The sequence below is a fragment of the Staurois parvus genome, unplaced genomic scaffold (assembly GCF_062004578.1).
Source record: "Staurois parvus isolate SC_StPar_1 unplaced genomic scaffold, SC_StPar_1.0 ptg000011l, whole genome shotgun sequence".
Taxonomy (NCBI): Eukaryota; Metazoa; Chordata; class Amphibia; order Anura; family Ranidae; genus Staurois; species Staurois parvus.
Window position 1 is genome coordinate 26,627,839 of NW_028317807.1, and position 16,010 is coordinate 26,643,848.

Below are 16,010 nucleotides of genomic sequence, written 5' to 3' on the forward strand. Positions count from 1 at the left end.
CAAATGTTTGTGGACACATGATCATTTCACAAGCTTGTTGAGCATCCTAAAAAAAATATGTAGTTGGCTCCTTCAATCTATAATAGTCTCCTCTCTTCTGGGAATGGCTATTCAGCCAAAAGAGCATTTGAGAGGTCAGGTACTGATATTAGTTGAGAAGGCTCATCTCACAATCAGCAATCCATTTCCTTCAAAAGGTGTTCAACAGTGCTGAAGTCAGGGCCTGGTTTTGTGTACAAGAGCACAGTCATGCTGGGACAGAAAATGTCCTTTACTAAGCTGTTGCCATAAGGTTGGAAGTACAGAGTTCTCTAAAATGTCTTGGTATGCTGTAACATTAACATTACCAGTACCCATCACTGGAAACACTTGAACTTAATTTTAGGAGGGTTATCCACATACTTTTCGGCATAGATATATATTACTGTAGAGGTGATGGTAAGGTGACCACAAACTTTTGCAAACATAGTGCAGTAAAGCACTAGGAACGTGTGCACTTTGCTACTATAAAATCTGAAGCTTTAAGTGACCACCAAAACATCCTGGAGGGTCATCTAAAATATCCAGTTGCATTTTACATTTTTGTTGCTGATGGGTTTAGTGTGTATTACAGAATTACACCTCTTTAACTTTGTGGCCCATAGTTCTACCAACAACCTTTATTTACCCTAACTTGCCAAATTTAGATCAATACCTACAGAGAAAAATCCTTTTCGTCGTCTTCTGTTTCCAACATAAATCCATGATTTGGTGGTGTTTAATGATGCTGGAAATGGTTTTTCGAGAACACTGCACAGAAGCAAAAATAATGGGCTTTAATTTTATCCTTTTAGTCATTTTATACATTTAAATGTATTATGAAAGTTTCTTTACACTGTTACACAGCAGTGTAAACATTACTAAAACTAAACTTCATAATCTAACATATACAACATAGGATTACATAAGAGATGGGTTGCCCTGTAATAGAAACAAATGAACCATACTGAAACAAAGGTTGCCTATGAACTGTATATGTACTTTGTGTCCTACGCTCAACAATCTTCCTGAGATAGCTTAAATTGTAATTGGGACACCTACTGACAAGTTTCTGAACTCATAAAAAAGGGGACTTGAAATATTTCAGGCAAATTCAACTGTGCAAAAAAATTTTTCCAATTTACATAGTTACTATATTTTTACTGAAACACTAATTTGCATGGACCCTTGAAAAAGAAAACATTTACAAACCTGAGCAAAGTGTAAGTCAGGCTCAAGATCAACGATTACAGGAAAGGTTAAAATTTGCATTTAAAGTGCCTAATTCTCTTGATTTACATATCGTCTGAAGATTTTTAATGTAAAGATATCATTGTGCCCCCCCCCCAACCACAGGTATGTATGGAATACTGTATATGTTGAATTGTCAGGGCCATCAGGGGCCTGCTAGTCAGGTTTATGAAGAGAGTAAACTTCTAGAATAGGTACAAGTTAAACTGCATACCAAAAATTGGGTTAGTAACTAGAAACAACAAAAACAAAAATGTTATAAATATTATGTTGCCATCTGATGTAAAAAACACTGGTGTGTTAGGGACAGAACCACAGAAAGTCTAATCTTTAGCAGGTCCTCTAATATCAATGGTGGCATTAAACTGCCAAGAATTCCCTGACTGTGACCCTTAGGTTAGCTTTACTATCTAAGACAAGCTCATAACTAAGGGTGAATAAATACAGTAGCTAACGTACAAAGATAAGGGGCATGGAGAGTGACTAATGAAACTGGGTAAGCATGTTAGCTCACCAAGAGCAAGGACTGTAACATTTCACTGCCCAGACAGTGCCCTTGATGAGGGTAGAAAAACAATAAGACTCAGCAGAAGGGAAAGCACACCAAAACTCCAATAAAGTAAAGGTGTGAGGAAACAGAGCACAGGACACAAGGTAACAAGATAGAAATACAATAAATACAAGAGCAAGGAAGCTAAGAAGACCAAAACTGAAGAATAAGCACTGGGCCTGACAATGGCCCACAGCCAGGCTAATAGTAAGACACACATCTGGAAGACATAACAAATCTACCAATCCTCTTGAAGCTTGTTATCTCAAACCTGTCATGAAACCTAAAAACTTTTATTTTTATTAAATGAGCAGTGGAAGGGTCGATCTCTTTTTAATAGAAAAAGGAGGACATTTCTGACAAGAGTTTCGAGCTGACAGAGGCTTGTTAAATATAATAAGCACTTTTATCATTGTTGCATACTATTATTATACTACTACTTGTATTGTTGCTTGATCACTACACTATCCAACTGTCATCGGCATTGCTGGAAGTAGTTCGAGTGAGAACCAGGTTGACTGATTATAAGTCAATAGTCAATTTGATAGCAGTGCCACAAATAGGTTAAACGTAGGAATTGACATGCACGTTACCCACCACCAAATGCAAGTTCAAAGAAACAAAAGTTAAACATTTTTGTCCCCGAGTCTTTTCTAATCTCTGTGGATGTTTTGGTTCTTCAAACATACTGCCAGGACACTGGCTGAATTAGTTTGATAAATCAGAAATCAGCACAATCCTCAATGGATTCTATATGCATTAGCCTTTTACTAAGGGGGTAAAAAGCTGCTAGGTTTAACGTGCTTGTACATAACTGCATTGGTTCCCTGCTGTTACACTTCAATCCTGGACATCCCTTGGGGGTCTGACCCTTCCTTGTAGTGATATATCATACTGGACCTACCTGTATGCGCAGGAGCGGACTGACCATTTGGAAACTCGGGCACTGCCCGAGGGTCCGGGGTCAGTAGGGGGCCCCATGAGATGCCCCTGGTACCTTTTTCATAGGCTTTTTTGAGTTTGGGGAAGGACACAGGGGCCCCATGCCCAGAGTAGTACAATGTTACTATGGTCACATTGTATTGCTCTAGTCAGAGGAGTAGGAAAAAAAATAATAAAAGCATTATTAAAATGTAATAAAAAATTTTAAAAATGTTTTTTTAAATTTTAAAAAGTATTAATTTTTTTTACATACTGTTGCCACTAGTCAGTGTCCCTGATCACTGCTGCGCTAGTTATATGATGATGCTGTACTGCATTGACGACAGTATGTAAAATTAAAACAAAATTGTAAAAAATTTATTTTCACTTCTTAATTTTCCACAAAATTATGACAACAAATGACAACTTCAAAACACTCGCCTAGCCTCTTACTATATGTCTCAGACTGTCTACTATCTTAAAAGTGGTAATTTTTTGGGTATTCGTAGTGTCCTGGCACTTATGGCCTCAGGAAATGAAATCAGCAGTCAGTACATCAGGATTTATCAATTTTCAGATATAGTTTGTGGATTCTCTAACTTTCCTACCAACTAAATAATACACTTTGATTTGGGTTATTTTCACCAAAGACATGTAGCAGAATAAATTTTGGCCTAAATTTGTGTAGAAAGATTATTTATTTGCAAAATGTTATAACAGAAATAACATTTCAAAACTTTCTGTCTTTTTTTTTTTTTATAGTGAAAACAATAAAAAACCCAGTATTGATTAAATACCACCAAACGAAATCTCTATTTGGGTGAAAAAAAATTATAAACATTTCATATGGGTACAGTGTTACATGACCATGCAATTGTCATTTAACAACAGTACTGAAAAGTGAAAATTGACCTGGGCAGGAAGGGGGTAAAAGTGCCCGGTAGGCAAGTGGTTAACTAAAATACGAGCAGTGTCTGCACAACAATGTTGGCTCCTTCAGATAAAAGTATATTACGCAACTGCAAAAGACAAAACAGCCTAAATATAAAATTACATATAACTAGGGGTTGAATGAATCTTCCCAGATCCAGTTTGAGAAAAGTTTCATAAATCTTGCCTGAAGTTTGTGAACTCTTCAGCAAACCCCAATGGTAACTACAGAGGCAAATCTTGTCAATCATTTCTGGCCATTTGTGGGGCTAACAAGTAAGCTATTGTCAAACAAAAGGAACAAGAGGCTGGACACTACTATGGTCGACATGGATGGCGTGTACCAAAGATTTAACAAACAGAAAAGGTATATAGTGAGCGCTTAATCCATAAGCAGCTATGCACTCAAAGCAACCAATATATGCAATAAATCAAATGATAAAAACTAATGCAGCGCTAAAAAATTAAATATTAGATCAAATAAATTCAGAAAAACATCCATAAAGTCTATGAATTGTGGCTGGTGAATATACTGGATAATGGTGGTGCTCCGTGGGAAATGATAAAAATGCGCACTCACCAGAAATAAAGTGAATAAGAGCGTTGTATAAAATACCTCATCAGAGGTCTGGTCAGAGGTCTGGTCACCTTGGGCAATCCTCACTTCTACGTGATGACAGGACTCAGTAAAGATGAATAAGATCCAGGTAACCAGAGGTTTCCTCAACAGGGCTGGCTGGAAGGAACTGCCTGTTAACAGGGGATCTTCCACCTCTTGGTATGATGCCTGGATCCTGGCACAGGGTTTCTGAAAATAAGTACTCCTCTGTCTCATTGGATATTTCCCCCTCTGGACACTGAACACACTCAAAGCAACAGCGATGAATCCCGCTCTTCATCACTCTTCTGAAACCTAGAGGACAGTCTTCAGAGCACGTAGACACAGGAACATCATGATTCCTCTTTAAAATAGCCTTTATCATTTTTAAAGAGGAATCATGATTTTCATGTGTCTACGTGCTCTGAAGACTGTCCTCTAGGTTTCAGAAGATTGATGAAGAGCGGGATTCATCTCTGTTTCTTTGAGTGTGTTCAGTGTCCAGGGGGGGAAATATCCAATGAGACAGAGGAGTACTTATTTTCAGAAACCCTGGGCCAGGATCCAGGCATCATACCAAGAGGTGGAAGATCCCCTGTTAACATGCAGTTCCTTCCAGCCAGCCCCTTTGAGGAAACCTCTGGTTACCTGGATCTTATTTATCTTTACTGAGTCCTGTCATCACGTAGAAGGGAGGATTGCCCAAGGTGACCAGACCTCTGACCAGACCTCTGATGAGGAATTGTATACAACGTTCTTATTCACTTTTTTTCTGGTGAGTGCACATTTTTATCATGTACCAAAGATTAATCAATTAATAAATAAATAAATACATCTCCCTCTGGAGAATTGTCAGCCCATTCTAAAAGAGCCAACTCACAGACAATATGGCTGCCGTGAGCTCACCCTTTTATAAAAAGATGCTTGTTTTATCCAGTCTTTTGTACATTTAAAATTTACAGCTGTACTTAGCTAAAAATAATATTCAGCACCATTAAAAATAAATCAGAACAAATATATGTATTAGCTTTGAAAACCTTTTCATTTTTGGAGGTGAACACTTTAATATATTTCCGTAGTCCTTAGTTAGCATTTAGTACTTTGTAAGCTTTGTATTGTATGTTGTGCATACATACCATTTCATCATAAAATCAGCAAAGGATCTCTTTAAACAACCGTATTTTTTAATCAGCCATCCTTTAGACTGGACACACTTCAGAACACTGCTCATAATATATGAAGAATTATTGAGGCCATTACAAGGTCACATTTAAATTTTCAGCTTCCAAATTCTATGTATTGCTCATAAAGGCATTGTATAGTGATATTTGTTATGTCACAACTAAAAAATCAGTTTAAAAAAAATTGTCAGGCACTAATTATAGCATATTAACATTTTACAATATGCTATTGAACTAGCAGGTAGAGCTTTAGGCATTTTACAGGATCTCAGGTTGTTTCTTTAAAGAAATTAGTCTATTGTTTACAAAACTTAACACCTCAAGCTAAAATTCATACATGCAAGTGAATGACCTATCAACAAAGACTCTTTACATAATAGACTGCTCAGTCTGAAGTTTTAATCAAACAAATAGTGCTTCAAATCAAGCAGTGTCTGATGTGCTATCTCTTTGGCTAAATCATAGTGCTCTAGCATTTTTTCATGTAGCAAAGCACATCTGTTCTTTCATGTATACAGGGCAGAGCAATATTCCTTTAATTTTCTTCCCCCTCCTCCATTAGCACATACTTGCTTTTCCTTCACATTCCCACCTCCCTGTTCAGCCATTGTAAGAGAGAAAGCCTGTCAAGCTAACGCAAGGCTAGAGACTCTCTGCCCCCATGTGAGAGTGTTGGGCCAATCTCCAACCACCATCACTGTCACATAGGAAAAAAGGAGGGATTAAACTTTAATTAATTAACTAATTAATTACAGGTACTTATATAACTAAACATCTTTAGTATCTCATGTGTTGTATATATGGAAGTCATTTAGGACCTGAGCACATATACTATATATCTCTATTTATACTGTAGGTCCGTGATTAAAAGGGAAGGGATACCTGGTTATGCTGGGTTTTGATTTAATAGGATAAATAAATTATGCTGTCTGTGCTATAACCCCTTTGTATTTTATTTATTTTGGGGTTTTTTGAGGACACACCTGCTTACATGCATGGACAGTTTTTTTTATAGTGGCATAAAACTAACCCAAATTTAGTATAGTTTTTTTTTTAACTATAAAACATTTCCATTCACAATTGTTATAAAAGTAATATCGTACGTATTTTTGCTCTATTTGATTTGTGCTTTTTAATACAGGACAATTTTAATATTTTTCTATTAAAGAGGTAGTAAACTGCAAAACAAATTTTTAAAAAATCTTAAGCGCTTGATGTGCTAGTATGCATCGCATACTAGCACATTATGAAAGACTTACCTGAAAATGAAGCCCTCAAGCAGAGTGCTGTCACGGCTCCCCGAGGCTTCCATCTTCACCCAGACTTTTCCGTGTTTGCAAGCTGCGGCCATCTGATTGGCCAAGCTGCGATGTCGTCATCACTCCCACGCATGTGTGCAGGACTTTCGGCCTCAGCATGGCGCTCTCAATGGACGTCACGTTTAGGAGATATTTACAGTACCTACAGGTAAGCCTTATTAAAGGCTTACCTGTAGGTAAAAGACACAATATTGTGTTTACTTCCACTTTAATAGCAAATATAATATATATATTTATTCCTATTAGGTTTTTTATTAAAGTGGTTCTAAAGGTTTGTGTTTTTTTTACCTTAATGCATACATTTGGCAAGCAGTTCCCCCCAACCCCCCTATACCTACTCGAGCCCAATCTCGATCCAGTGATGTGCACAACAGCAGTGGCTCTCTCTGCTCTCTCTCTCTCCTCATTGGATAGAGAGGCAGCAGAGAGAGACATTATCTCCTGCTGCTGCCAATCACAACAGATAGTCTTGAGGGAGCGGGGGGCAGGGCCAAGCTACACACTGTATGTCAGTGGACAGAGACAGCTCAGGAGTGAGCCCACACATGTGCCCCCATAGCAAGCAACTTGCTATGGGGGTACTCTGAGGGGGAAGAGGAGCCAGGAGCGCCAGCAGAGGACCTAAGTAGAAGAGGATCCAGGCTGCTCTGTGCAATACCATTACACTAACGCTCACAATGATGGCTCTTTACTTCCACATAACTATTTCTGTCTATGGACTTTCAAAATGGAGGAGTTTTCAGTTTTCTCCCTCCAAAAAATGGTGGAGCAAACATGAGCACCAAACTAAGTAGAAGAGGATCCAGGCTGCTCTGTGCAATACCATTACACTAACGCTCACAATGATGGCTCTTTACTTCCACATAACTATTTCTGTCTATGGACTTTCAAAATGGAGGAGTTTTCAGTTTTCTCCCTCCAAAAAATGGTGGAGCAAACATGAGCACCAAACTGAATACTTACTTTATTAGAACTTAAAAAATATCAACTTCTTACTTATACTATCCCAGGGAATTATCTTTCCATGATGCCGTCTAATTCATCCTCAACTTCTGACCCACTTTTCATAGACAAGTAGACCCTTGCACATAGATATACATTTTCAAAACTGGGTTTAGCACCTATGCTAATTCCTATAAACTGTATAAAAGACTCTTGTCAAACAAGAAGTATATTTTATATTAAAATAATTTGAACGCAGTCAGTTTTACCTACAAATTACAAGTTCCAATTGTGTCATGGTGCTTAGATCACCTAGTTACATTACTTTTATCTCTGCTGTCTGTTTGCTAGGAATAAACATTCACATATTCACTAACAAACCGAACAAAGAATACAGTCCATAGAATATTTCTCCTCCAAAAGAGAGGTAATTGAATTTTTAATAGTTTCAGAAAATCAAATATATCAAAGATTTTACATTTAAAAACTTAAATAAAAGCCTTATTTGTGTGGCATCTTAGTCTCATTTTGATTCTCTTAATTAATATTTTCATATTCCCAAAAGAGATGTTCGTATGATTAGCAGAAAGTTTCTGACAGACAGTGGCATCCTCTACCAACCAATTAAGCTCTATATACGTCTATATAAAAGGGGGTAACATTGATTGGTGGAGGTTGACACAGTGGCTTAATCACAGCTATTCCGACTTGCAGGTTCAAATCCCGACTAAGTTGCTATCTGCATGGAATTTGCATGTTCCCCTTGTACATGTGTGGACTTTCCTCCAGGTACTCCAGTTTCCTCCCACTTTCCAAAAATATGCTGGTAGGATATTTGGCCCTGGTATGTGTGCCTATGCATGTGTATAAGGAACCATAGATTATAAGCTCCTTAAGGGTAGGATCTGATGTGAATGTATAATATGTGAAGTACTACGTAAATGGTCAGTGCTGTATAAACGTCTGCGGTAAATTAACATGTCCTCATTTAACCAGCAACTTAAAGTGGACTCAGCATCACAATATGAATGCTAAGTAATATGTAAGTATAACACTTACAGGTATTTATTTTTACTTCTCACAGAGATCAACAGTGCTGTCCCTGATAATGCTTTTGTTTGCTTTTTTTGCCAAAAGAATTATTATTATTATACAGTATTTATAAAGCGCCAACAGTTCGCTCAGCACTGTACATTACAATGGGAGACAATACATGAGACAGTACAATAATAATACAATGCAATACATGAGGGGTTCGAGGGCCCTGCTCCTTCGAGCTTACAGTCTAGGAGGGAGGGGATAGTGGTACAGGAGGAAAAGCTATGGGGGATGGAGTGGTAGGAAGAGTGGAGGAGATCGGCAATTAGCAGGGGGCTGGGTAGGCTTCACTGAAGAGGTGGATTTTCAGGGTGCGCCTAAAGGAGAGGAGAGTAGGTGATAGTCTGATGGATTGGGGTAGGGAGTTCCAGAGGATGGGTGATGCCCTGGAGAAGTCCTGGAGGCGGGCATGGGAGGAGGAGACCAGGGAACTAGAGAGAAGGAGGTCTTGTGAGGAGCGGAGAGTGCGTTTTGGGTGGTATTTGGAGCCATATTTGTTCAGTAACTTTCCAGAGTCAGAATCTACTTCTTAGACTGAGACACTGGAAATATTGGTGTCTGGGCATTTCTTGACTGTACTTCCAAACATCAACCCTCTGCTGAAACCTCTCACTAGTGACTCACTACAAAATTACAATGTTGCATTTTGTTCAATGGGGAGACTGAAGAATTCCTTCCTGTTGCCTACAGGAGACCGATGACAAAATCTGATTCTAGGCAAAGTTGTTTGTCTGGAGCTTAACAACTGCTTTTTAAAAGGTAGATCTTAACTCGATTTTCAATATGGGTTATTTATATGTTATACCCAGGGCTGGGACAAGAGGTGGGCACGAGGAGTGGCGTCCCTGGGCACAGTTGAAGATTTGGAGAGTTGTGCTAGAAGTGGTGATTTGGAGGGGGATTTGTACTTGGACTGTGGATTTGTGGTAGGAAAAAGGATTGGGGGGGGGAGGGATTTGTGCTAGTAGGAATAATTGGAGGGATTTGTGCTAGGAGGAGAAATTGGGGGGAGGATTAGTGCTAGGAGAGGGGATTTGGGAGGATTTGTGCCAGGAGAGGGGGATTTGGAGAGGGGAGAGGATTTATGCTCAGAGGGGAAATTTGAGGGGTAGAGGATTTATGCTAGGAAGGGAGATTTTGGGAGGAAGTGGTTTTGTGCTGGGAGAGGGTACATTTTTTGTTTAGGGAGAATGTTGACTTGCAAAGGGATTTTTTTCTTAGGGGGTAAGTGTGAAGATTAGTTCTTGAATTTTTTTTTGGAGGGTGGAGGGAGGGGTTTTTAGCTGATAAACAATGCTCATCCATTTTTTTTTTGGGGGGGTGGGGGCGCCATTTGGCACCTTCGCCCTGGGAGCTAGATGACCTTGTCCTGGCACTGGTCATGCCTTCCTTTTTATATACTCTTCCTCTTCATCTTTGATGAACTGTGTATTCTTGCACCAAATATCTCATATGTGTTACTCTCACTTTCATACAAAACAATAAAAACAGATTAAACAGAAAAGGTAGAGCTTTTTTGAATGTATTCTTCTGCTGTATATGTGCATGTCAGGAATATATACAGTATATCTATATATATATAATATCATGCAGACTTGAAACCTGCCAAGTCTAGGTTCACTCGTCTGTGATACAATTTTGATCCGATTTTAGTGTGAATGTACTGCTATTTGGATGTAGCTTAAATAAGGTTTATATATTCTATGGGGCCACAATCATACCCAAATTGCACCAAAGTAGTACAGGAACCTTTTCCAAAATTGCACCAGGCTGAGTCGAATTGATGTGAACAGGCACCATTGAAAGCAATGTGATTCCCCTTGTCATGCGATTCTGTGCTACTCAAGTCGCATCTGAAATTGTGCTAGTGTAATCCAGGCCTAAAAGGTCTGCTTCCAAAAAGGCTCTTGTCAAATTAATATTATATAATCCAAATATATTATTTTAATATATAAAAGATAAAACAGTGCAACGCTGATAAAGATAAATAAAAATGATAAACATGAAAAACAAATGCATATAGATGTCAAATAGGTGCAAATAATCACACGTGGAGTGATTAGTAAATAATATTGAGTATAATAGATCAAAATAACCGCATAGGTAATTATGTAGAAAAAGTCCCACAGCTTCAAAACCGGTGCCAGTGCTTGGTATTAATATGAGAAATGCGCACTCACCGGACGTGCACTAAATTCGTGCATTGTGTAAAACATCCTGGTATCAATAAGTGGTCATCTGGGTCACCGTATGGAGCAGGCTCCCTCTCAGGATGGTTAGGGTCCAGGGACTTTAATGTAGATATTCAGGAGTGTCCAGAGTTCCCCTTTAGGGATGGATGGGTGCAGCTCCCTCAGGATAGACAGGAGGATCCATCTCAGGTCACACAGGGTACTGGGCGTCTAAGGAAAATGATACTCCCCGCATGGGGTTAGAACAGAGGGATGACCATAGTGACGTCACGCCGTTGGAGCATCGTGGAGCTCTGGCGGCCATTTCTCTATAGGGACGGTCAGTCCTTTTGTTTTTTACTGCACATGCTTATGATTTCCCTGGATGCATCCTATATATTTTATTAATAAATCTATATTTAATTGTACTACACTATGGGCATCCCTCTGTTCTAACCCCATGCGGGGAGTATCATTTTCCTTAGATGCCCAGTACCCTGTGTGACCAGAGAGGGAGCCTCCTGTCTATCCTGAGAGAGCTGCACCCATTCATCCCTAAAGGGGAACTCTGGACACTCCTGAATATCTACATTAAAGTCCCTGGACCCTAACCATCCTGAGAGGGAGCCTGCTCCATACGGTGACCCAGATGACCACTCATTGATACCAGGATGTTTTACACAATGCACGAATTTAGTGCACGTCCGGTGAGTGCGCATTTCTCATATTAATACCAAGCACTGGCACCGGTTTTGAAGCTGTGGGACTTTTTCTACATAATTACCTATGCGGTTATTTTGATGTATTATACTCATTACTATTTACTAATCATTCCACATGTGATTATTTGCACCTATTTGACATCTATATGCATTTGTTTTTCATTTTTAGCATTTTTATTTATCTTTATCAGCGCTGCACTGTTTTATCTTTTATGTGAATAAGGATTTCTGTTGGTTGCCTTGAGTGTACAGCTGCTTACAGGAAAAGCGCTCACTTGTTCCGTTTATATTATTTTAATATAGTCACGGCATCAACACATTTTACCCTTTTCATTAATCTGATCTTGTTATAGCTTGGCCATGCTCCAATTAAAAATTCCATACAAATTTAAAAGGTTCCTTATTGTTTCTGAGTGTGACGTGTAGTACCTGCATCCCCTGTTTCCAAGTCTTGTTTCCTAGTTAGTACTGATCATCACCTTGAGTGGTGACATGGATATTTTTATTCTGCAGCATAAGAATAATGTATATAAAGACACAAATTTTAAAATCAAAAATGTTTTCTTCTGCTAATAATAAATTCAAAAAATGTGGCAACAATAGTTTCTTGCTAGGTTCTATGATGGGATTAAGTGTATGATGTAAAGCTTGCATAGCTATTAAATATGCATCAAAGAACATTTACTTCAAAAAGGGTGAATGCTTTCTAATTAATAGCAATGTTTGTCGTGATAGAAGATGTTCTATTTATGGCATTGAATGTCTTTGTGTATTGGAGAACATTGGGAGGTCCTGCTGTATATTAATGACTAGGATTCTGGCTCATATTAAGAATATTCTTAAAGTAAACCAGTATGTGCCCCATTCAGGACAAAGTAACAGTTCTTTGAATAGCCGACAACCTGGTCACACCGAAGCCCCAAAAACCTGATGTCTCTGGATAAAAGGGGCCCTATGACTCGTTTCCATAGTTCTTACAATGCAGTGTTTATTGCCTAAGGACCCAATTGCCATAGTGCTATCACGCAGGAGCATGAGGGAATCCTACACTCCGTTCAAGCTCCTACCCAGTGTAGGTCAGACTTTACGGGGGGGGGGGTTACAGCAGGCATTGGGGATAACTACATATGTCCTATAACATTTTATAGGACAGAGGTTTCATTAAAACAATATAAAGATAGTCTATTATACCATTTAATCAGTGCTGCAAAAGGCTCAATCCCCAAATTTTGTCAGGCACAGGACAACGAGAGATTGGATAGAGAGGATTGAGTATATAAATAAGATGGAGGAGTTATACCACATAGATGAAGATAGAAAGGAAAAACTTAGAAAAGAATGGAGCAGGTGGTATGTTTTTAAAACATCTGAAAAATATCTCAAAATAATGGGTGCCCCAGTGGTAGAGATGGAGAACTAAACTGAATAAATAGAAAGTTGGAATGTGAAGAGAGAATATAAGGTTTTGACTGTGATTAGCAGACAGGTTAAGAAAGAAATTGAAAGAGCTATCTGGATAGAGGTAATTATTGGGTAGGGAGGGACAAAGGGGGATGGATTGCGGGTTAAAGATATTTAGTTGGACTGTTCGTGTTTTGATAAATTGTATGCTGTTGTAATATGTCTTGAAATAAAATGTAATAAAAGATATTAACAAAAAAAACAAAACATCAGGCAAACAGAGAGGCAGTAGACCACATGGAAAGTAATTACAGGATCCATACTATATCTGTTATCCACGGTCTTATTGCTTTAGTAAAAAAAAAGTATTTAAAGGCTGGATTATACATATTTTATCTGCTGGTTTTTCAGACTTTCATAATGGAAAGTTATTACTGCTCAGATTTTAGGTGAATGTTATTAATAAGATTGTAATACTGGCATTGAAATTAAAATATTGTAATGCTGTCAATGTATCCAGGAAAGAAAAAAAAAAGAAACATTTAATCAAATTAAATACATTCATTTCTGATGATTTCAGCAAACAAATCGATCTAAATTGTATTATTCAAGATAGGTAATCTGTATGTTTAAATGTAGTTGATTATAACATTGTAATTGCAATATACAGTATATAATACAGGATGCATACAATGATTAGTTTTTAAATATTATATGGCAATAGATTTTAGTAATATCTACATTTGTAAAATTTGTTTTACATTTTTAAGAAATCTTTTTAAAAAATCAAGTATAATCTGGTAGTTATCATGCTATTTTTGTTGTAAACTGTTCTGTATTGGATTTCTGCTTAGATTATGGTCACTAAAAAAGTACTGTAAATAAGGGGTTAATGAAATAAATTCAGGTTTGGTGAAACTAGTCAGGTGGTGTGTAAGTTTGTGATAGGTCTATTTTATTTGTTTCTTGCAAGTATAAAATAAATATCATGTGGTGTACAGTCCAATGTATGATCTGCTTTATTTTAGCTCAGTTAGAGGAAGGCCAAACACATTTAAGTATTTGTAAAGCAAAAGCTTTTTGCATATTTTGAAAAGTGTGGAAGTTTTGGAAACCCTGTCAAGTTGTTATTGCTGTCTGTGACCCTGCTAGGGAGATTCACAGTGTTCCAACTAGGGACAATGTGTCCCACTAGGGATATTCACCATGTCTACACTAGGGATGCGTACCATGGCCCCACTAAGGTGATTCACCATGTCCCCTCTAGGCAGATTCACCAGGTCCCCACTATTGAGATTCACCATTTTCCCACTAGGAAGATTTACCCTCTGCATTTGTCCATCATCACTGGAACAGAAAGGCCTCATTTTCGGAAAAAATAGACGGATACACTGTGGTTTTTCCAGTCCCCCACGGCCCACCTTACCCTAACATGGTGGCTGAAGGGGGTAGTACATGTATGAAGCTTATACTACAGGTCGTATTCCGCAGGCAGTGCCATCACCAAATGCTACCTATTCAAGTGAATGGGGCAGCACTGCAACTGCGTGTAATACATGCAGTTGAAGCACAGTGCTGCAGGCATTCAAGGGTTCAAACAGGCGGTGGGGAGACGACATATTCCTTTCCAACTACCTGTCAAGTGTCCACCATAGATCACTTTTCAGAGGGGCAGCAATGGCAGCCCCAAGTGTAAACAAGTCCTATGTGATAGATAATCTAAAATCTTACAGTTGTCACCAGAACATTAGGTAGAAGGAAATATTACAATTCTGGTGTCCAGGGCAGAAGCAGTATTACATCAAGAACACTCACAGGGTTTTTTTTATCCACTTGAAGACCAGGTAACATACATGTACAGCACCAGATCTCAGTGTTTTTTTAGAGACGATGATGCTCTAAATAGCTGCTGGATTGCTTTTACAGGGGACAGAAGGAGCCCCCCCCAATTCCTGCCACCCTCTGGCACCTCTCCATGGTCTCCAGTACCACCGAGGAGCCCGGCTTACTGTAGAGGTGATTGGGGACCAGAACATCCCCGATCGGCAATATGGTATTAGTATTTGGAAGCAACAAATATTGAGTGTAAAAAAATTCAGATAAAATAAATAATATAATAAAGAAAAAATAAAAGCACTCCTGCCCCACTGTGCTCACATGCAAAGACGAACACACTTGTCAGTCCCACTGGCATATATATATAAAAGGTGATATATCACGATGTGTATGGCAACAAAAGTTAGAGCGAGAGCAATAATTCTAGCAACAGAGCTGTGAAACTATAAAGCGTTTAAAGTGTCTCCTATGGAAATTTGGCACCATTCCACGAACGTGCACAATTTTAAAGTTCGACATATTGTTAGGTATCTAATTACTTGGCATAACATCATCTTTTATATTTTACCAAAAAAGTCGACATTATAATGTGTTTTTGTGCAATAAAGTTCAGTAGAGTGTTATTTTTTCCAAAATTATTGCAATTGAAAACCCACTGTGCAAAAAGTGGGTGACATAAAAATTGCAAAACCAACATTTTGTTCTCTAGGGTCTCTGCTTAAAAAAATATTTAATGTTAGGGGGTTCTAAGTAACTTTCTAGCAAAAGAATGATTTTTACACAGTTTTAAACAAAAAGGGGTTTATTTACTAAAGCTGGAGAGTCCAAAATCAGACTCCCTTCTTCATAGAAACCAATCAGCTTCTAACCTCAGCTTGTTCAATGAAGCTTTGGCAATGAAACCTGGAAGCTGATTGGTTTCTATGCAGAAGGGAGTCTGATTTTGGACTCTCCAGCTTTAGTAAATAAACCCCAAAGTGTCAGAATAGCCCTGGTGTTCACCCCAGCCATCTCTGATGTGTAGCTGCCTAGCAGTTTATGCCAATGCCAAGGAAAGAGGGGATGAGAGAGT

At 38.4% G+C, this 16,010-nt stretch overlaps 1 protein-coding gene across 1 annotated transcript in view; it reads right to left on the reverse strand.

Moving 5' to 3' along the window:
• The window catches only part of TSPEAR (thrombospondin type laminin G domain and EAR repeats), a 208,033-nt gene that overhangs the window by 117,613 nt on the left and 74,410 nt on the right, over window positions 1-16,010 (reverse strand). The window contains exon 4 of the mRNA XM_089671851.1: window positions 699-789. Coding sequence (XP_089527977.1) covers window positions 699-789 — 91 coding nt within the window. The remainder of the gene's footprint in view (window positions 1-698; window positions 790-16,010) is intronic.